The 21,905-nt window shown below is 41.3% G+C and overlaps 1 protein-coding gene across 8 annotated transcripts in view; it reads left to right on the top strand.

Annotated features, from left to right (window-relative positions):
• Positions 1 to 21,905, top strand: part of LOC113130189 (calcium-dependent secretion activator 1) — a 199,847-nt gene that overhangs the window by 97,159 nt on the left and 80,783 nt on the right. For 4 of the 8 annotated variants that reach the window (XM_026306581.1, XM_026306578.1, XM_026306586.1 and 1 more), the window contains 3 exons: positions 534 to 640; positions 8,879 to 9,035; positions 12,176 to 12,317. In XM_026306581.1, coding sequence (XP_026162366.1) covers positions 534 to 640; positions 8,879 to 9,035; positions 12,176 to 12,317 — 406 coding nt within the window. Of the gene's footprint in view, positions 1 to 533; positions 641 to 2,368; positions 2,378 to 8,878; positions 9,036 to 12,175; positions 12,318 to 21,905 lie in introns of all 8 variants that reach the window. The other 4 variants (XM_026306582.1, XM_026306579.1, XM_026306583.1 and 1 more) reach the window with 3 other exon arrangements.

The raw sequence follows: 21,905 nt of genomic DNA, 5'->3' as shown, positions 1-21,905 counted from the left end.
ATGAAATGAAGGCGCTCTGCTTTATGTCATAGTGTTTATAACATCTATATCATGCATTTACCATGGCTTCTTACTAAAGGAAAACTAAAGCTAAGCTAAAGCTTAGTCTGTTGAGCATATGTTTTGATAATGCCAAATATATTTCATACAATGAGTCCTCTCAAAAGGGCTTTGTATGAAATGCAAAATTACATTCAGTTCATTTTATATTTGCTTTACATGCACAGTCAGGTGCAACTTCACAACCTAGAACTGTATACTCGCTCAGATATTGTGGAAGTCAGCACAATATAACCATTACATGCATTACTGCAAGATGAGTGTTTAGTGGTTGCATCTTCCATCATGTCCAGGATTTCTCTGGTTGACATCATCACTGTTCAGTCACAGTTACAGAGACGTAACTAATTTTCTACATACCTCAGCCAACTCAGCACTCATACAGTTTTAACTTGCACCCATTCAGTATCATCATCATCATTTAGTATGGTTGAAGGATAAAGACTTATCAGATTTTGACTTTTGTGCTCCAGAGAATGTAGGGCGGTTAGTCACCCCTGCCAAAAAACTGGAGGACACCATTCGCCTGGCTGAGCTGGTGATTGAGGTTCTTCAGCAGAATGAAGAACACCATGCTGAGGTCAGTGTGCCAGTATATGCATCTGCATCTGCATCTGCATGTTTTCGCTCTGTCTCTCTCTCACACACACACACACACACACACACATCAAAGTTTTTAGCACTTCAGAGGACTTTACACTGACTAATTTCAAGCCTTATCTAACGTACAGAATTTTACATCATGATTTATGAAAAAATATGATATACGATATACATGTTGTATTTATGTCATGATTTTATCCACATTTATCTCAGTTGTAATTCATATCACTATCGTAACGTTTTTTTGGTCAGCAATGGAGTTACGATATTATTCTCTTTTGAACTCTGTAGTTCCAGAGCTCTGTATTTCTGCCATGTTAATAACACAGAAATCCATCATGTAAATTTCAAACCAAATCATGCTAATTCAAACATTAGAGCTGATGCGCTCTTATGTGACCACATAGTTGGTTGCATTACCTGTAAACCCTGTGTATTACTTGAATCCCAGGCTACTCCAAATGAAATTGAAGTCTGTTTATTTAATAACTCTCAAACTAGGAGTTAAATAATTCCTCAACATGAAAAGTAAGTTTAAAAAGTTATAATTTTAAACTAGTTCATTTATATGGCTTTAAACTGAAAATGTTCGCTGAGGTGATGGAGTTCTTCTTGCAGATTGCACTGCAATGAAAGCCTCATGCTGCACTTTTACAACATTTTGGTTAGAAACTTGTGTACATACAGTATATGAACTCAAGGTGTTCAAACATTTAAGTCTATGAAATAAATAATAATTTGAATAAATAGAAACAAACATATAATATCACCATACAGTTGTAAAATAATCAAACATCTGTGAAATGTATTCATCCTTTTTAAAAATCTCATTATAATGAAATATAAAGACAAAATTACATCAGGAAATAACCTGAAATAAAGAACTACTGGAATTAAATAAAAGGAGCAGCAGGACAAAATATTAGCTTAAAATTAAAATATCCTGAATTCCACTTAGTGTGGCGTATAGTGTCAATAATAGAGAGTGTTTTCAGGCTTTGTTTCACAATTTGTTACACCATATTTATCAGTCCCAGAATTTGGTTTGTGCTTGGGATATCAACTGTCTTGAGAAATCCCAATTGTAGAATTTCAGTTGAATATGGGCTGCAGTTTTTAAAATCATCAAAATACCCATAGGGGGTCACAATATTACATTCAGAAGATAAACTGAACAAGTTGTTTTTATTCATCCTGACTGGGGGTCTCAGAGATTCATGTACATTCAGTTCACATGGTAAATATGAAGTGCCTCACCAGTGACCACCTGCTACTTTGAATCATCATAGTGCATCTTATCTGCACAGTGGGCCAAACCTGACACAAAGTACATATTCTAAAGTATAGACAAGTTTGTAGCAGCAGTGGACAATTATCAATCAAGTTTATCCTTGTATCCCAGCAGAGCAGTTACTCGCTTTATCTGGTAAACACTGAGTTGAAAGCATACTGAAGAAAAAGAACAGATGTCATGAAGGCAAAGGGAAAAGAAACATATTAACAAAGAAAACAGTATTCTTTAGGGTTTGTTCCAAATGAACGATTCCTTAATCTACTGTGAAAGCTATCCAAATAATCTATTGTACATCACTATAAATCACAATACTTTTGTCACCTTTTTATTTAACCAAAACAAAATTGATGTATTCCCTCTCTGCTTTTTATTTCAATTATTCATTTGGTTTGCGGGAAAATGTTTGAACAGGGAAAAGAGGTATGTGATTATCTTAATGCCATATGCCTTGTCTCCTACCCTTACTGTTAAGTCCAGTGCATGCAATTATTGAGACACATATTGTTGTAGAGGATCATTATGTGTCCTACCTCTAACAATGACCCAGAACCCTTTTGAGTTTGTGATCACTCCTAATCCAGTGTTTGTGGCAATGCTTGTTAGCTTCTTAGCCTTTGGTAATGAGGAGCAGAGACAACCATTTAGGTAATGTGTACCTTTTAGGTAGTGCATGGAGGTGACTTCTGATGTTCAATGTATAACCCTTTGTCACCTTGCACCTTGTTTTCTGCAAGTCCTAAATCATCCCTAAATATGCTAACCTATTTCCTGTGTTTAACAATCTGTTATAAATTTTACCAAGCCTACAAATGAAACTTTGCCAAGGTGTTATATCACCTTTCCTTCACTTAAAGAAACTCATTACTCTGAATTAGATACCAGCACACCCACAGTGGAGAAAATCTGGGGCATGCTTCGTGTGATCAGAAATCACATCATTACTCCCCTTGCATTTTGATGAAATGCATTACACTGCTATTCAAAATATATGATCACATCCGTAAACTAGCCTAACCAGCATTTGACTCCGACTCAAATATTAGTATTCATTTGATTTCTGTTTTGATCATTGTAAAATGAAAAAGACAGTCTGATGATTATTATAATTGAATGCAATTAGCTTTTATTATTTTGCACTTATATGGCTCTAATGCTGGTTATTGCTCAGTTTATTCATTATCCCCATTTAGTGCCTCTAATGTAATCATCAGTTTTAACTTTTTACTACTTTCTATGCTGATTACATTTCATTTATAGAAATGACCCAGAGTTTTGTAAAAATGAGGAGTAAAACTACAACAAAACTTTTTAAAGACATGTCTATAATCAATTCAATTCAATTCATTTTATTTGTATAGCACCAAATCACAATGCAATCATCTCAAGGCACCCTTGAAACCCAACAAATCCCTTAAGAGCAAGCACTTGGCGACAAGAAAAACTCCCTTTAATGGAAGAAGCCTTCAGCAGAACCAGACTCAGTCTGGGCAGCCATCTGTCATGACCAGTTGGGTGAGTGGAAAAAGGAGACGGAAAAGAACAGCAACAATAAACAACAAATAAACACTGTGCGGGTTGATGGGGCCAGTAACTGCCCATCAGCAATATACAGCTCCAGGACCAGGGACACCTTTAAAAGGTACAGAGAGCACAAACTATGGGAGAGAGAAGGCACAAAGTTAGTGACATTCAGTGGTGGCATATACATGGGAGAGGAGAGGAGAGCAGAGCAGAGCAGTGCAGAAGAGAAGAGAAGAGAAGAGAAGAGAAGAGAAGAGAAGAGAAGAGAAGACAGGAGAGGAGATGAGAGGAGAGGAGAGGAGAATGGAGAGGGAAGGAAAGGAGAAAAGGATAGAAAGAGGAGTGGAGAGGGAGGGACAGATGAAGAGAAGGAACTCTGTGTACTGATGGGAAGTCCTCAGGTAGTCTAGGTCTATAGCAGCATAATTAAACTAGAACATATTGTAATGATCCTTAGTTTAGATGTTCAACTGTCTGTATTCTCTTGTTGGAGGTGCTGCGTTATTGTTCATGGATGTTTATAGTAATATGTTTTTAAAAGCAACTGAAAAAGCACAAATGTCAGGGCATGTCAAAACATGTCTAGGGCCCCAAAACACCCTTAGACCCTTCTTCTTCTTCTTTTCCTTTCGGCTGCTTCCTTCAGGGGTCGCCACAGCAAATCATCCACCTCCATTCAACCCTATCCTCTGTATCCTCCTCACCAACACCAACTATCCTCATGTGCTCCTTCACTACATCCAACAACCTCCTCTTTGGTCTTCCTCTTGGCCTCCTTCCTGGCAGCCCTAACCTCAGGATCCTTTTACCAATGTATTCACTGTCCCTCCTCTGAACATGTCCAAACCATCTCAATCTGGCTTCCCTGTCTTTTTCTGTGACCGATCTGGTATGGAAGTCATATTTGTGATTCGCATGTTTGATTTGGCTTAAATTTTACATCGGATGTACTTCCTGACACAACCCTCTGCATTTAACTATGGGTTGACTTGGGACCGGCACATGAAGACACTGGATTGTGCCCCCTTGTGGTTCCATTCCAAAACACCCTTAGACCCCTGAGGGTTTATCCCAGTCACATGTTCCAATCTATGTAATATGATCCTGTGGTCGATAGGGTCAGATGCAGCACTAAGATCTAAGGGGGCTTGTACAGAGACTAGTCCATTGAGGCCAAAAGAATTTTAGTGACTTTTAATTATGCTGTTTTTGTACTATGATGTAGTCTGAATTCTAATTTAAAATCTTCCAGTTGTTCATTCCTGTGTTTAGTGGTTGCATAGCTGCTTAGCAACAGCTTTCTCAATGATTTTAAAAATAAATGGTAACTTGGATAATGGTTTGTAATTACCCAGGGATCCTGGATCAAGACTATTGTTTTTTTGTTTTTTTTTTGAGTAACTGATTTCTGCAATCTTAAAAGCCTGAGGCATGTAGCCTGTTACTAAAAATCAATTGACCATGTCTAATAAAGATGAGTGAATGAATGGCAGGACATTTTGAGGAGTCTAGTTGGGATGGGGTCTAAATGACATATTGATAGTTTAGATGAAACTGTTGAAATTAGTTCAGAGAGATCTAGGGGAAAGAAGCAGTCTAAACATAACAGAGGTTTTACAGATGATTCGAGAGCTACTGTAGGAGAATATTGATCTGTGGCAGCTACAGGAAGGATCTATTAAATTTTATCTCTAATAGTTATGATTTTATTTGTAAATAAACTAAAAAAAGTAATCACTGCTGAGATCTAAGGGATACTGAGCTCAACAGAGCTGTGACGTTTTGTCAGCCTGATTACAGTGCTGAAAAGGATTTGGGATTGTTCTCATTTTTCTCTGTTAGTGATGCAAAGCTCTGCCTTTATGGAGAGCTTTTTTAGATGTTATTAGACAGCTTTTCCAGGCTAGGTAAAATTCTTCACCACTTATTTTCCAGTTTTTGCAATGCCTGCTTTAAGGTGCAGATGTTTGAACTGTACCATGGAGCAGGTCTCCTCTGATTCTTTACCTTCTTTTCAGAGGGGCCACATAATCACGTGTTTTACATAGAGAGGCCTCAGCACTATCAGCAGGTAGGAAGTCAGATTGAGGTGGCTGCCCTCCACTATGTTGGCTCATGGCATAGAAGTAAATAATGAATGAATATGAATCATGGAATTTTATCTCAAATGCTGCATGATCCGTGATTTTAATTTCAAAACTTATTTGGTCCAACAGAGGACTTGGGTGAAATACTATTTAAAAGTTCATTTTCAATGCATTATGTCAGAACAAGACCAAGGTTGTGATTTAAACAATGAATGAGTTTATTTACATTTAAAGAGAAACCAAATGTGTTACGATGTACGTTGGGTGGTGGTGAAGGAGAGGCATAGGACCCAAATGCAGGACAAAAACAGTTCTTTATTTTACCTGGACTCACCAAGGCTCAGGCACACACAAAGTTCCTCTGTCCTAAAACAAAACGTCATTCAGCGCAGACAGGCAAACACCCAACACTCGCCACTCCGCATCAGGACAAAACCTCGCCACTCGGCATACAAAACAAATCTCCTCCTTCAATCACAAACAAATAAATAAATAAACAAACAAACATTAACATTACCTACGTTAACTAGCTAATGCTCCAACAACAAACAAAAGAACGGATGGGGTATTTATACCCCTTAGTAAGACTAATTTTACACAGGTGACTAATTTAACACAGGTGATGCTAATCTACACTAACAAACATAAAGCTACCTATCACTAACATAGGTGCTATAGGAACTCAGAAACCAAAATAAACATTCATAACTGGTAATCAAAACTCACTCCATGACACAAATGAATCTAATAATTAATTAAATGCAGCGCTGTGACAATTTCAACATTTAATAGAGGCATTTAAGAATGAGTTTCTGCAGCCCAGTTCCCACTCTGGATTGTCAAACTTTAGGTTGTCTAATAAACTCATATCAAATATCTAGATATGATAGCTGCACCATCCAAAGTGGGATGGATGCTGTCCCTCACTGTCACACCAGTTTTTCCCCTGAAATTTGCCCAGTTGTCTATGAAACCCACATTGTTTCCTGGGCTCCACCTAGACAGCCAGTGACAAAACAACAACATGAAATTAAACAGGTCAATGCTGGTCAGATTGAGGAGAGTTCCAGAGAAAACTATGGAGTTCAACATTGTTTTGGCAAAGTTCCACACAGACTCATAAATTGTAGCGACGTGCTTACCCAGGAAACAAGAAACCGCTAACCCAAGCAAAGTCAAGTGAAAATTAATCTTCTTACAGCCCTATGTCCTGCCAGTATAAAAAAAACTACAAGGTAGGGAAGGGCCATGTCATGTCACTAAATGTTGCTCAAGACCATAAGGCAAAAACTGTTTCAGGCACATAAGTGTTTGCATTTTAATAAAACTTTGGCTCTTGGTAGCTCTTAAATATATACTGTGTGGGAACTAATAATCTGAATAAAAAGAATCCATGTGTTTTATGCACATCTGATGACATCATGAGTTTCCTATTGTTTCTTCACCCACAGCACCATCCACCCCTTATGTAATCACATCTGTGAATCATCATGACAGTCAGTTGTCAATCGACAATAAAAGAAACCTTACAAAATATTATTTTTTTATTCGTTTATAACCCAGATTTACTGGTCCTGAGTACCACTAAAGACTTTATAATCCTCCCTCATCTTGTTTGGTTTGGCTGGTGCTAACAAAACTGACTTACAGCCCACCAGGTTATCATTTCAGCCTGATGCAAGCCGGTTGCTCTGACTTCCATCTTTGTTTGGGTCAGTAAATGGAGACACAACCTATGAAACAAATTCAGATTTTAAACATTTATTTAGATAGGTACAGTATTTTATTAACCCCCAAGAGAACTTCTGGAGCAAAACACAGTATACAAACAGGTTAATGACAAGAAGAAGTTTATAAAAATATACATTAAATATATTAAAATATATTAAACTTGAATCTAATTAAGAAATCAGAAATATATTGAAAAACAAAATAGAAATGAGCCTAATGGGTTAAATAATATAAGGTAATATTACAACTTTTACAAATACAGCTCAAGTAAAGAAAATAAGTTAAATTAGAAAAGGCAATTTCTGAAGATATAATTTGTATGAAGGAGCAAGGAGGCAGCATTAAGACACGAAAAAGAGGAAAGTGAATGTAATGCAATGAAAGCATTTTCAGTGGGAGTCAGTCATAATGTGTACAAGATCTGTATTAATATGTTAAACAACCTAATGGTTATGAACTCTAAAGTTAGAATAAAGTTCATAAAGTTTATGTATGGATGTATAAATGAAAACTGTCAGATATTTTAGCTGCAGCAATGTGCGATAAGTTCTGGATGTAAACAAAATAAGTTAAATAAGGGACAAGATGAAGAGAACTTTCTAGAGGCTACTGCAGGTCATTAGTTTGTACTGATATGAGTGGTAAAAGACATGTCAGGACATAGTCCGATATTTGAAAATATTTAAGAAACACACAGATATAAGTTTTGCTCCTGTTTATTTTTGGCTTCTCTTTGTGAGTTAAATAAAAATCCTATTGCAAAATCTTAAATGTAAAAGATGATTACATAAGTGACACTAACTAAATGTACTTTTTTGGCAACTGTTCCACACCAACTGTTCAGTGGTAAGAGCTTCCATAGCAAATGCATGCCCCCTCTCTCCTCAACCAGCACAAACCCCCACCATCTAAGCCAATGGATGCATTCACATTACAGTGTTGACAGCTTCATGTGAATGAGCAAACACCATGGATCATTAGGGGTTCCTCTTAAGACTGTGGGCAGAGCATGGAGAAAAGTGAATGTTTTGTGCATGAGAATAGTCTGGTTCCTAACAGTCACTCTATTTATTGGGGAGATATGAGTGCAGTGTGGCTCGCTAGGTCCTTTATTCTGATTGATTCACTGAGGGAGGCTGTGGGTGAGTGTTTAAGTAGCTCCCTGCCATGCCTGTTAAGTAGCAGCTGCTGTTTCCTCTGTGGGCCACAGAAAACTGTGTGATTTTCCATGCCCAAGCACTTTTTTTTCTGTTTTTGAGTTGTGAAGAATCCTCCCTATGAGATTATGGACTGAAATCACTGAGGGAACAACTTGATTTCATATGGTGAAAATTAAGAAGGAGCCAAGACCCTTTGCAATAAATCAGTGGAGTTACATTACAGCTTCTGCCCCCTATGGTAAAGGAGATTAAAATTGTGAACTGCAAATCCTTACATACATAGCCACTGGGGAGCACTTATATTTACTCTCTCCTTGTCTAATTTGCCTCCCTTTGTCTCCCGTCTTTCAACCTTTTGGTTTTTTTCAATTACCTGTATTCTATCTACCTTCCTATCTGTCTTCCCTTCTCTCTGTCTGAAGGCCTTTGCATGGTGGTCAGACCTGATGGTGGAGCATGCCGAGACCTTCCTGTGTCTCTACTCAGCTGACATGGACGCAGCTCTTGAAATTCAGCCGCCTGACAGCTGGGACAGTTTCCCACTCTTCCAACTGCTGAACGACTTCCTGAGGATGGAGTGTGAGTGAGGAGACATTAAAAAAACATATTCAACAGGCTGTATGGTGACTATATTAGTTGAATGTGCCGGGCAGCTAGTGTAGAAGGTCTTATAGATTGTAGGTGCTTGATCATTAAAGAAGGGACTGTAGGCTAAGGAAAAGATAAAATGGAATGAAAGTCAGAAAACAGCATTCCTGGTTGACATCAATTGTGACATAATTTCACAGTACATAGCATAATCACAAAGACATTGTCACTTTGTTTGTGCAGATTGTATGCAGCGTGTTCTACATTCTGCAGGCCAGCATTTGGCAATATGCCACAGTACATTACCAGTTGCCCTTAGAACCATACACTGTGTGGACTATGTGTGTGTATGACAGTGCAAATGCTGACTGGTCTCCAACTCTACAGTAACAGGACTCCAATTTTTTTTGTCATATCCTTTCAGTTTAAATGTTTTCACTGCCAAAATTAATTTAGTCTTACCAGTATAGAGCTTGATGAATGTTACCTACATTAGCTTGAACCCCTCATGCACTTGGAATCTTGAAACATTTTAACATAGCAATGGTTTAGTTGATCTAATACATTTGTTGCATTAATCACTGTCAACAATGACTTTCAGCAGATGTTACTATTAAGATCATCTATCTGATGTGTCAGTAGCATGGTTTGGCAATATGCCATGCAAACCACTCTTTTTGTTACTAGCAAAATTCCACACCACCAACACCATACTCCTACTTTATAGTTCACAACAGCTCTTTATGTTTAAAGTTCTTGTGACAGTAAAAGTTTCTGGTGAAGCTTTCATTTATCTGTTCACCTTTAATACCAAGTCAGTCAACCAGCATCTGTGTGTGTGTGTCTGTGTGTGTGTGTGTGCGTATGTCTGTGAAGAGGCCCTAGAGTGTTTGACTGAGGATAATGGTCAGCTGGTTGCTGCAGGCCAGCCATCTCTCTAATGAACTGCATGCACTTGCCTGCGTGAACACTGTAGCGCTGTCTATGGTCCTGTAAAGGATACACTTCACAATGTGGACTCAATCTGCAGGGTGCTAATTGTCATTTGGGAATGCATCCCCTTTTCAGTTTGTCAGTTGGGAGTCAAGGAGAAGGCAAAGCGCTGTCTATTCATTCAGCTAAACAGCGATAACTGCAAATAGCTTGTTATGCTCACTTGTTATAGTCATCAAATTTGCCACTTTCTTATTTGCTACATATTGAGTTGTGTGAAAATGGCAATTGAAGTGCATAGCAATGAACATAACTACACCAGCTAGCTGTTAAGAGAGGAATGGAAATTATACGATGTGGGGAGAAACACATAAAAAAACACTCATATGACTGTGTAAATTCCCTTTTGTGCTACAAATTGAATTTAAAATTGATTCAGCTGGAGCCTTTGTGAGATATGGACAAAGAATCACTTCCAATCACAGCAGCATGTTAAGAAAAAAATGCTAAAAGAAAAATATTTAGTTTTGGATTTGGATTTTTGAGTCTGCTTGGAAAACAAAACTGCAGTTGAGTTCTCATTTTTCGTTTGCACTGCGACAAACTGAAATATTTTCTTTGATCATTTTTACTAACCAACCAAGCAAATGGCTCATTTATGTCCTAAAACTGTCGTTCACAAACATTACTCAAGTAGGAGGAGTGCATTTGGTAATTCATTTTTTTCACTGTATATTAATCAGTAATTGGTGTGCTAGTCGATATATTTGTCACCAGGGCTGTGTATGTAAGAATGACCAAACTAACAATACAGAAATCAATAGATCGGATTTGTTGCAAGATCCAGTCTTCTCCAGAGCTATTTTCAGGTATTTTCTGTAATACTGATATTATATGTGTTGACCTTTAAATCTAATCAAAGCAGGAGAAATTGAGCTATCCCAACTTTTAGTCTGTAGTAGAAGTCAGGCTTGAAAAACACTGATTCTTACATTTACCATAATTCATTGTAGCTCCTTTTTGTTTGTCCATCACTTGGTTAACACTCGTACTTTTCAAACTCCACCCCCCTTTATATAATGCAGATTTTCTGGTTATCTTCAGTCTCAAGCCAAGTTTACAGAACGAGTAAACACTCCCTATGATGACATGTATGTGCAAAATAAGCATACTATCCCTTTAATTTGTATACCTTAAATACAAGGCTGAAGTTCATTGTGTGAGTTTTGATCCTTTTTTGCATGACTATCATCAAACAAAGCATCAGCCCACAGTGTTATTTTGATGCACAGCATCATCAGAGGGTCTTGCAGGCATCATAAAACATATTTTGTACCAACATGAGAGCCAGCAGAGCCCTCCACTGTCCATATAATGGAAAAAGCTCACACTTTATGAAAGCATATCATCATGGGGACATCTTTTCCACAGAAGGTCATCTTCTCTGTTGCCCTAAAGTGGTGCAGTTATGTAGCAATAAATAGCCTTAGTACTAAACAGGCACCAAAGTCAGGCTGCCATTCGAGAAGTTAATGAGGTCTAAAGTAATGGTAGCTGGGCCTAGGCAAGCCCTGTGGACACACTTCTGGACACAACACATCTAAGTGGACAGCAGCCGTTCAAGTGGCTAATTGGGAGAGTGGCAATCAGGGAACACAACAAACATTGCACCTACTGTGTATCATCGACCTTGACTCCATTGCCAACACATACAAACACAAACACACACATGCTCAGAGGGGGAGAGAAAAACTAAAAGGGAGTGGGAGAGGAAAAGCAGACACACTGCATGGAGCCGTGAGGCATCACATTAGCACACACTGGCCTCCATTTTATCTCCTGTTGTCTTTGTCAGTGTTGCCTTTTTACCAGTTGGGAGCTGGTGGAGACCAGGGGAGATGAGTGTAATGGGTTGGGTTTAGAAAAACCCTCACCTTTGTGTTTTTGAAAAACTAGATATGCTGTGTCATAGCTGCTAATGTAGGTCATTGTTCACCACAGATAGCAGCCAGCTCTCCCATTGGTCATTATCACCACCTAGATTGTGGATTAATTCAATTGGCCCTCAGGTTCATCTAGCAACCCAACATGCACATGAAGTAAAAGCGACGTAAAGCCATGGTAAATGTGTAAAAATCGACTCTTATATGGAAGCATTACTTTCATGTGTTTTCCTTCCCTCCTCTGCTCTCCGTCAGATAACCTGTGCAATGGAAAGTTCCACAAACACCTGCAGGACTTATATGCCCCCTTGGTGGTGCGATATGTTGACCTGATGGAGTCCTCCATTGCTCAATCCATTCACAGAGGCTTTGAAAGAGAATCTTGGGAACCTGTCAAGTAAGCATGCCTTACCTTACTCTATATTTACCTTACCCACATCATGAATTTGTAGATTCTAAAGCTGTTTAAATGTTTAATGCAGGCTGAGTTACAGCACTGTTACAGTTACATGCAAATGTTCAGGCCCCCATGACCAAATGACATAGTTGACTGAAGTAAAATTATGTAAACAAAACCTGTGTAAATCTCACACATTCAAATGAGCCAAGATGAAATAAGGTTAACTTATATTTGATGTTTTATTTCATATTTCATTCATATTTTATATTCAAATTAAAAAGAAACTTGGTATAGGAAATAACACTCAAAAACCATGTGTTTACCAAAGAAGGAGGATCTGAAAATAAAACTCACTGATGCCTACAATGCAGAGGAGGCAATAAAAGCATAACAAATTGCTTCTAACGGGTCTGAAAGCATTAATAAATGGCAGTTAAGAGGAACTGTGGGTGTTAAAATTAAAACTGAGAAAAGAGAGAAAACATTCAGTTCAAACTGCATGTCTGCTTGGGAGAAAGAAAGAGACCCCCATGTGGTTTAGGAGTGATGGTGCACTGACCCATTGAGTAGCAATGATTTTCAAACATCAGCAGCACAAAATACTTTTTGGAAACATCATTTGGACACATCACCAAGGTGTGCTTTAATGTAATGTGAAAGAACACCTTACCAACTGCTGAGCACGGCAGTGAAAATAATCTGCTTTGGGGTTGTGTGGCAGTCAGTGGCACAGGAAGGACTTCACAGGAAGAATGGCGAATGAATTCCACTGAAAATCAGAAAATTCTGGAAATGTAGGTCAAGTGTGCACTAAATTCTAAAGGCTAATTTTTAACGTCTGTTTGCTGCACAGGTTGGATTGATTTATTTTCACTTCAAATATCAGTAAAATATATAGATTGCTATGAATACTCAGTATAACAATGCAGAAAATCCTAAATAGGAGGCGTTTAGAATATTAGCTGGTTTGGGAGAACATATAATATTTTTTTATTACTGCTGTTTCCAACACTCATGCTTGTGTTTTACATTTCCTACAGTATCATATAACATTTCAATAATTTTAAACAATTAAATACAGAGTGTACTGTGAATAGTGGAACTGACTCATGTAATAACAGCTTATACAGTACAGTAGCTATTTTGTTGAGCACAGTAGAAGGAGCAAAGCAGCACAGTAGAAGGAGAGCAGATACAGGTCAGCGATCACCTCTCACTCTTTGATTTTTTTCTGCATTTGTCCATTTATCCATTGCTTCTGCTATAGTATAACATATCAGTCAAACTATTACTTTCAATAGGAATATTATGTATTCTATTTCTGCTGCATGATATATATCATTATCAGAAATAAATTCCAGTTGTATACAATAAAACTTCTGTTTATCTTTGTATTTTCATTTTGCTTTTTAAACACATTTTCCTCATTTATAAAAAATACAGATTTTCTGTATCCTACCCAACTGTACACCCAAATCCCAAAATGTGCACCCAGGTCACTATTATAAAGTATCTCAGACACTTGCACCATGATATAGTCCATCTGCAATTGTTGACACTGAAATATTTTGTCTAGAAAAAAAATGTTTTGCAAACAGGAAATAAACTTTGAAAAAATACAGACAATTTCTAAACTAAAAACCTAATATATGTGTTAACCTCCCACAAATGCCCAGCTTTTCTCCATATTATATGTCAAAAAACATCAATTTATATACCCGCTTATTCCTAATTAGTGTCACAGGGATCTGCTGGAACCTATTCCAGCTCTATTTGGGTGAAAGGCTGGGGTACACCCTGGACGGGTCATCAGTCCATCACAGGGCCACATAGAGAGAAACAACCTCACACACTCACATTCACTCCTATGAATAATTTAGAGTCACCACAGTCAACCTTCTGTGGGAGGGAATTGGAGTACCTGGAGAAAACCTATGCAAGCAAGGGGAGAACATGCAAACTCCTCACAGAAAGGCCCTTCCTGGGATACGAATCTGGGACCTCCTTACTGTTAGGCAATAGTACTAACCACTAATACATCGTGCTGTGTCAAAAAACAGTTTTATTAACCCTTTTTATTCACTACCCTTTCGTTATGTTCGGGATGAAAACATTCACGAAAATAAACTACTGTAAAAATATATCAGATAAATATTTTTTGCATAAATCTGTTAATCAACTTCATTTCTGATCAAAACTCCTAAATGTTAAAAAGAATTCCAGGATTTTAACCCTTTAAATGCCAATGTCATAAGTGACAGATTTGGGGAAAAAACACACAAAATGACTTATTTTCAATATAAAAAGTGATTGTGGACTGGACCCCTCCTTGAACCACCACCTTATCGTGGTGGAAGGATTTGAGTGCCCGTATGATCCTAGGAGCTATGTTGTCCGGGGCTATATGCCCCTGGCAGGGTCTCCCAAGGCAAACAGGTCCTAGGTGACGGACCAGACTAAGAGCAGTTCAGTGACCCCTTATCGAGCGACAATCGAGGACCGTGACGTCGCTCGGCATGGTGAAGCCCCACCCTGGAGCCAGGCCTGGGGTTCGGGCTCGTAGGCGAACGCCTGGTGGCTGGGTCTCCCCCCATGGGGCCCAGCCGGGCAAAGCCCGAAAGAGTGACGTGGGGCCGCCCTTCTGTGGACCCACCACCCACAGGAGGATCCATAAGGGGCCGGTGCATAGTGGATCGGGCAGTGGTCGAGGACGGGGACCTCGGCGACCCGATCCCTGGATGCTGAAACTGGTGAAACTCACCTCCACGCACAGCTGGACTCTCTTCTACTCTGGAGTTGCTCGCGGCGAGCTGGTGTGGGCTTGCTCATAGCTCCCCAGCTCAGCCGCCACGTGTTGGAGTTTTCCCCCCAGAGTGAAAGGGTCGTTTCCCTGCGCCTTCGGGTCGGGGATAGGTCTCTCACTGTTGTTTCGGCCTATGGGCCGAACAACAGTGCAGAGTACCAGGCCTTTTTGGAGTCTCTCTGCTGAAAGGTGCTCCTACCGGGGACTCCATAATTCTGTTGGGGGACTTCAACGCTAATGTGGGCAGCGACAGTGAAACCTGGAGGGGCGTGATTGGGAGGAACGGCCTCCCCGCTACGAACCCGAGCAGTGTTCTGTTGCTGGACTTCTGTGCTAGTCACAGTTCATCCATAACGAACACCATGTTCAAGCATAAGGGTGTCCATCAGTGCACATGGCACCAGGACACCCTAGGCCGGAGGTCAATGATCAACTTTGTAGTTGTGTCATCTGACCTTCGGCCGTATGTTGGGAATGTTTGGCCGAACCCACTGTCAGGGAGGTCTTTAACTCACACCTCCGAGAGAGCTTCTACCAGATCCCGGGGGAGGCTGGGGACATTGAGTCCGAATGGACCACGTTTTCCACCTCCATTGTCGACGCGGCGGCTAGGAGCTGTGGCCATAAGGTTTCGGGTGCCTGTCGTGGCGGCAATCCCCGAACCCGGTGGTGGACACCGGATGTAAGGGTTGCCGTCAAGCTGAAGAAGGAGTCCTATCGAGCTTGGCTGGCTTGTGGGACTTCCGAAGCAGCTGACAGGTATCGCAGGGCCAAGCGTGTTGCAGCCCAGGCGGTGATGGCGGCAAAAACTTGGGTATGGAAGGAGTTCAGTGAGGCCATGGAGAAGGACTACCTGTCGGCCCCGAAGAAATTCTGGCAAACCGTCCGGCGCCTCAGGAGGGGGAAGCAGTGCTCTACCAACACTGTTTACAGTGGAAGTGGGGAGCTCCTGACCTCGACTGGGGATATTGTCGGACAGTGGAAGGAACACTTCGAGGATCTCCTCAATCCCGTCAACACATCTTCCACAAGGGAAGCAGGGGCTGGGGATTCGGGGGCTGATCCATCCATCACCCAAGCCGAAGCCACTGAGGTAGTTCGGCAGCTCCTCTGTGGCAAAGCACCGGGGGTGGACGAGGTCCGTCCCGAGTACCTCAAGTCTCTGGATGTTGTTGGGCTGTCATGGCTGACACGCCTGTGCAACATCGCGTGGCGTTCGGGGACAGTACCCCTGGATTGGCAGACCGGGGTGGTGGTTCCTCTTTTTAAGAAGGGGGACCGGAGGGTGTGTTCCAACTACAGAGGGATCACACTCCTCAGCCTCCCGGGAAAGGTCTATGCCAGGGTGCTGGAGAGGAGGATCTGGCCGGTGGTCGAACCTCGGATCCAGGAGGAACAATGCGGTTTCCATCCTGGGCGTGGAACAATGGACCAGCTCTACACACTCTCGAGGGTGCTCGAGGGTTCATGGGAGTTTGCCCAACCAGTCCACATGTGTTTTGTTGTCTTGGAGAAGGCATTCGACCGGGTCCCTCGTGACATCCTGTGGGAGGTGCTCCAGGAGTATGGGGTCCGGGGCCCTTTGCTGAGGGCTTTCCGGTCTCTGGACAAACGGAGCAGGAGCTTGGTTCGCATTGCCGGTAGTAATCAGACCTGTTCCCAGTGCACGTTGGACTCCGGCAGGGCTGCCCTTTGTCACCGGTTCTGTTCATTACTTTTATGGACAGAATTTCTAGGTGCAGCCAGGGGCCGGAGGGAGTCCAGTTCGGGGACCACAGGATTTCATCTCTGCTTTTTGCAGATGATGTTGTCCTGTTGGCTCCATCGAGCCAGGATCTCCAGCGTGCGCTGGGGCGGTTTGCAACCGAGTGTGAAGCGGCTGGGATGAGAATCAGCACCTCAAAGTCTGAGGCCATGCTACTCAACCGGAAAAAGGTGGTTTGCCATCTCCAGGCCAGGGGAGAGATCCTGCCTCAAGTGGAGGAGTTTAAGTATCTCGGGGTCTTGTTCACGAGTGAGGGAAGAACGGAACGTGAGATTGACAGACGGATCGGGGCATCGGCAGCAGTAATGCGGTCGGTGTACTAGTCCATTGTGGTGAAGAAGGAGCTAAGCCGGAAGGCGAAGCTCTTGATTTACCGGTCAATCTATGTTCCTACTCTCACCTATGGTCATGAGCTCTGGGTCATGACCGAAAGAACAAGATCGCGGATACAAGCGGCTGAAATGAGCTTCCTCATGTAATGCGCTCCCTTAGAGATAGGATGAGGAGGAGTCACCCGGGAGGAGCTCGGAGTAGAGCCACTGCTCCTCCACATCGAGAGGAGTCAGTTGAGGTGGCTCGGGCATCTGTTTCGGATGCCTCCTGGGCGCCTTCCTGGGGAGGTGTTCCGGGCATGTCCCACCGGGAGGAGGCCCCGGGGAAGACCCAGGACACGCTGGAGGGACTATGTCTCCCGGCTGGCCTGGGAACGCCTCGGTGTCCCCCCGGAAGAACTGGAGGAAGTGTCCAGGGAGAAGAAAGTCTGGGTATCCCTGATTCGGCTACTGCCCCCGCGACCCGGCCCCGGATAAGCAGAAGAAGATAGATGGATGGATGGATGGATGGATGGATTGTGGACTGGATATTTTTTAACCCCTTATCATAGTCTTGGATATGTCAAAGATTGATAACAACATTGATTTTTGTGCATGAAATGGTAGTGAATTTGCCCACAATGTATTCTTGACCTACGGAAAGTTTCTAAATCGTAATTCTAAAATTTATGTCAAATTAAAGTTTGTCACCAAAAATCATGCCATTTGGTTAAATACAGTTAATGTTATGGCCGGATTAAGAGTGAAAAATGACCCTTGGTGGATGAAAACATCCCAAACAGGGTTAAAAAAGAAATGTTATTAAATTGGACAAAATTAGACAATGTAGTAAAAATATTCATATCCAAGAGTAGATGAATTTAATAATACCATCTACCAAAAGAGCACAAGGTTTTTATGTCTCTGTATATGTTGTTGTTTATGTTTATTAAAAAATGCGCCGATCTGAATGGCAGCAAGTCCAAGTAGCTCCGTGTTTTTGTAGTTTTTTCTGATGTTTTGTCTTACATTGTGCACTGGCTCAAGTAGAGTAGTGTACTCTAGGGAGGAACTGTTGGCCTTGTCGAAGATTGGACACAGGTAAAAACACCCAATTCCAACTATGCTGACGAGACCGTTTTGCGGATCTAGAGCCAGGGCTAAGCTAAAGGCTATGAGGCTCATCTCACTGCGCTGCAGAACTGAGAGGTTGAGGAGATCCTTTAGGCAGCCATCAGACTTTTAGTAATTGTTGATATGTTATTTATGTTATATGTTATTGATTAGGTACTTTTATCTGTTTATTATATTTTATAGTGAAATTTCTATGTTAAACTAAATATAAGAGCTGCTGGACAATCTGAATTTCCCCCATGGGGGATAATCAGTCTATCTATCCATCTATCTATCTCTCTATCTATCTATGAATGATGAAGAATAGAAGTGGCGATACAAGCCTTTTCTGCCCTCTGTGCTCATGGGGAATGTTAACTTGCTGCATAACAAGTGTGTCGAGCTGGAGGCGTGGGTGAGGAACCAACAGCTGTAGAGAGAGTGCAGTTTCATATGTCTTTCTGAGTCCTGGTTGAACAACCCCCGTAATGTGACTGTGAAAGAGATTCTGCTGCCTGGACATTGAATTGGTCTCAGTTGGTTTCCTCCCATACTATGCGCCAAGAGAGATTCCATGTATTGTCACCATTGCTGTCTACATTCCACCGAAGGTGGCATCTGCAATGGCGTGTGACGTCATTGATGATGCTGTGGCTTGGATACAGATCCTGCATCCTGATGCATGATTCATTGCAATTACCAGTGATTTCAATCACGTTTCTCTGTCCTGCCTGACTGACTTTGTACAGTATGTGGACTGTCCAACACGTGGAGAAAGTACATTAGATCTGTTCTATGCTAATGTGAAAGAGGCTTACACAGCTGTACCTCTTCCACCACTGGGCAGATCTGATCGCAGCATGGTCTATCTTTAGCCCATATACAGGCCCTGTGTGCAGAAGCTTCCTGTTACCACCAGGTCACTCAAGGCAAGGAATTCATTGAGAGACTGCTTTGAATGCCTAAACTGCGATGTACTGCTGGAGGAGCAGGAAATGGACACTGACATGGACTGGACAGTCAACATCATCACATTACATCTACATTAATTTCTGTATACAGTACCCCCAGTTAGGACAGTACGGTGCTATCCTAACAATAAACCATGGATCACCAGTGACATTAAAGACCTCCTGAACTATCAGAAGAGGGCATTCCGGGACAGGGATAAGGAGAAGCTGAGGAGTATACAACGGGAGCTTCAAAAAGACACTGAGGCAAGCCAAGGTGGAGTACAAAAAAAAGTTGGAAAACAGCTGGAGAACAATAATACCAAGGAGATGTGGAGGGGGGTAAGGGCCATCACTGGATACAAACTGAAGAACTCTGTCTTTGGAAGGTGATGTAGATAGAGCGAATACCTTCAACCAGTATTACATCAGGTTTGACAATGTGGGTATTTCCACCTATAGCTCTGCAGCTACCCCATGCACCACCAACCCAGCGGTTCCTCCCTCCACATCTGCAGCTCCATCCTGAACTCCTCAAAAACATAAGAATTCATAATAAATTTTCGTAAGAGCAGTGCAGTCCCCAAACCACTATTCATCAATGGCGACTGTGTGGAAAGGGTCCCTGTTTTCAAGTTCCTGGCACGCACATCTCTTCCAATCTCTCGTGGACCATCAACACCACCACAGCAATTAAAAAGACACAGCACAGACTCCACTTCCTCAGAATCCTCAAGCAGAACCACATGTAAGAGAAACTGCTGGTGTCCTTCTATCACTGCTCCATCGAGAGTGTGTTGACATACTGCATCTCTGGGTGGCATGCCAGCTGCTCAGCACTACACATTTTATATTTTAATTGCTTTCTTGCACTACTCGTTTTACATTCCATTTGCACTACTTGTACATAAAGTTACCGCAGTCCACAGATGTACAACATCTGGATGGGTAATACCTTACCTCAGCTGCTATGCCATTGTATCATATTGTATCATTTTATCACATTGTCATAGGAGGATCTTGATCCCCTTCAGTTTGCCTATCATGGGAGTGGAAGATGCAGCATGTGCAGCACCGGGCATGTGCCTATCTGGATGTGCCTAGTTTCTATGTGAGGATTATGTTCTTTGATTTCTCCAGTGCTTTCAATACTATATGGCTTCCCATAGTGAGAGACAAGCTTCTATGTCATGGATTATGGACTATTTAACATCCAGATCACAGTATGTCAGGCTGGGGAGATGTGTTTCGGGGACACTGGAATGCAGCACTGGGGCTCCAACAATAGTGTGAATGCTGCTTCAGCATTCACACTATTGTTATCCTGTGTCTTTATTATTATTCTTCCGTATGGTTTTCGGTCGCTATCTTCTTCTGCATACTTTCAGCTAGAAAAACCATTCAAATATCAAAATGTTCAGCTTTTTAAGGACATTCCTGCTTGTATTCAACTTTTTGATATCTTTAATATTTTTTATGATATTCAGCTTTTTTCAAATTTTTTGTCCCATTGAAATGAATGGAGAGAATGTTCAAATCCTCTTTCAGCTTTAACTGTCAGCATACTTTCAGCTAGAAACACCATTCAACCTTTAAACGGGTCAGAAGGCATTAATCTATTAGTCTTGTATTCAGCTTTTTGATATCTGTTACGGTTTTTGATTAATCGCAGTGTTATGGTCTTTTTAGGACTTTTCTGAGTTTAATGTTCACAGTTAGAGTGCGTGATGTCACTGATGACATCACGCACTCTAGCTGTGAACATTAAAACTCTAGCTGTGAACATGAAAACTCTAGCTGTGAACATGAAAAACACAAATGAAGGCTGTTTCTAACTTGCCACCAATCGTTCATTTTTTGGAATATCTTCACAAATAGTGGATCAGTCTCTTCGTTGAAGCCTCTTGGCACTGTTAGTGAAAGAATTATTTTGATAGGGCTGTGTCATTGCTTGGGTCACCATAGCTACAGCTCAACACAAAGCAATAGAACAACAGCTGCTTGTGGTTGGTAATTAAGAATGACTGGCTGCCTAATGTCCACTGCTGTTACACATTCTCAGTGTGGTCCATGTTGGACCTAAGCCCATAGTGGGAGAGAGGGTACATTTAAAACAGCCACAGAGTCACTTGCTCTAAATAGCTGAGAATGGTCACCATGTGTAACATGTGTAACCATTCTTAATTGCAATTTTGTAGCACATTTTTCCCTTTCATCCTTTTTATCACTGCACATCTGTTTATTCTTTATTTATACTGCTTGATTGCTTCATTTCTTCCCTTTTGGGTGCCATACAACATTGAGTATACCTCACCCCCAATAACTCCTCCACTGCCCTCTTCATGTGACTCCTCATCAACACAATACACAGGCCCAGCCTTTGCCACAGAACAGGTGAGGATGATTGAGCCTTTAGCTAAACTAAAGGCCAAAAAAGCAAAAGGACCAGATAAGATCAGTCCCAGAGTACTTAAGGTGTGTGCTGCACAGCTTGCAGAGGTTTTTCAGAAACTCTTCAACCTCTCTCTGAGGCTCAAGAAGGTGCCTAATTTATGGAAAACTTCCTGTATTGTCCCATTACCAAAAAGAACCCATCCCAGTACCCTTAGTGACTACAGACCAGTAGTGCTAACATCACATGTC

The sequence above is a fragment of the Mastacembelus armatus genome, chromosome 5, assembly GCF_900324485.2.
Source record: "Mastacembelus armatus chromosome 5, fMasArm1.2, whole genome shotgun sequence".
NCBI classification, from domain to species: Eukaryota; Metazoa; Chordata; class Actinopteri; order Synbranchiformes; family Mastacembelidae; genus Mastacembelus; species Mastacembelus armatus.
Note: the sequence above shows the minus strand (reverse complement) of the source record. Positions and strands in the feature narration are given on the sequence as shown.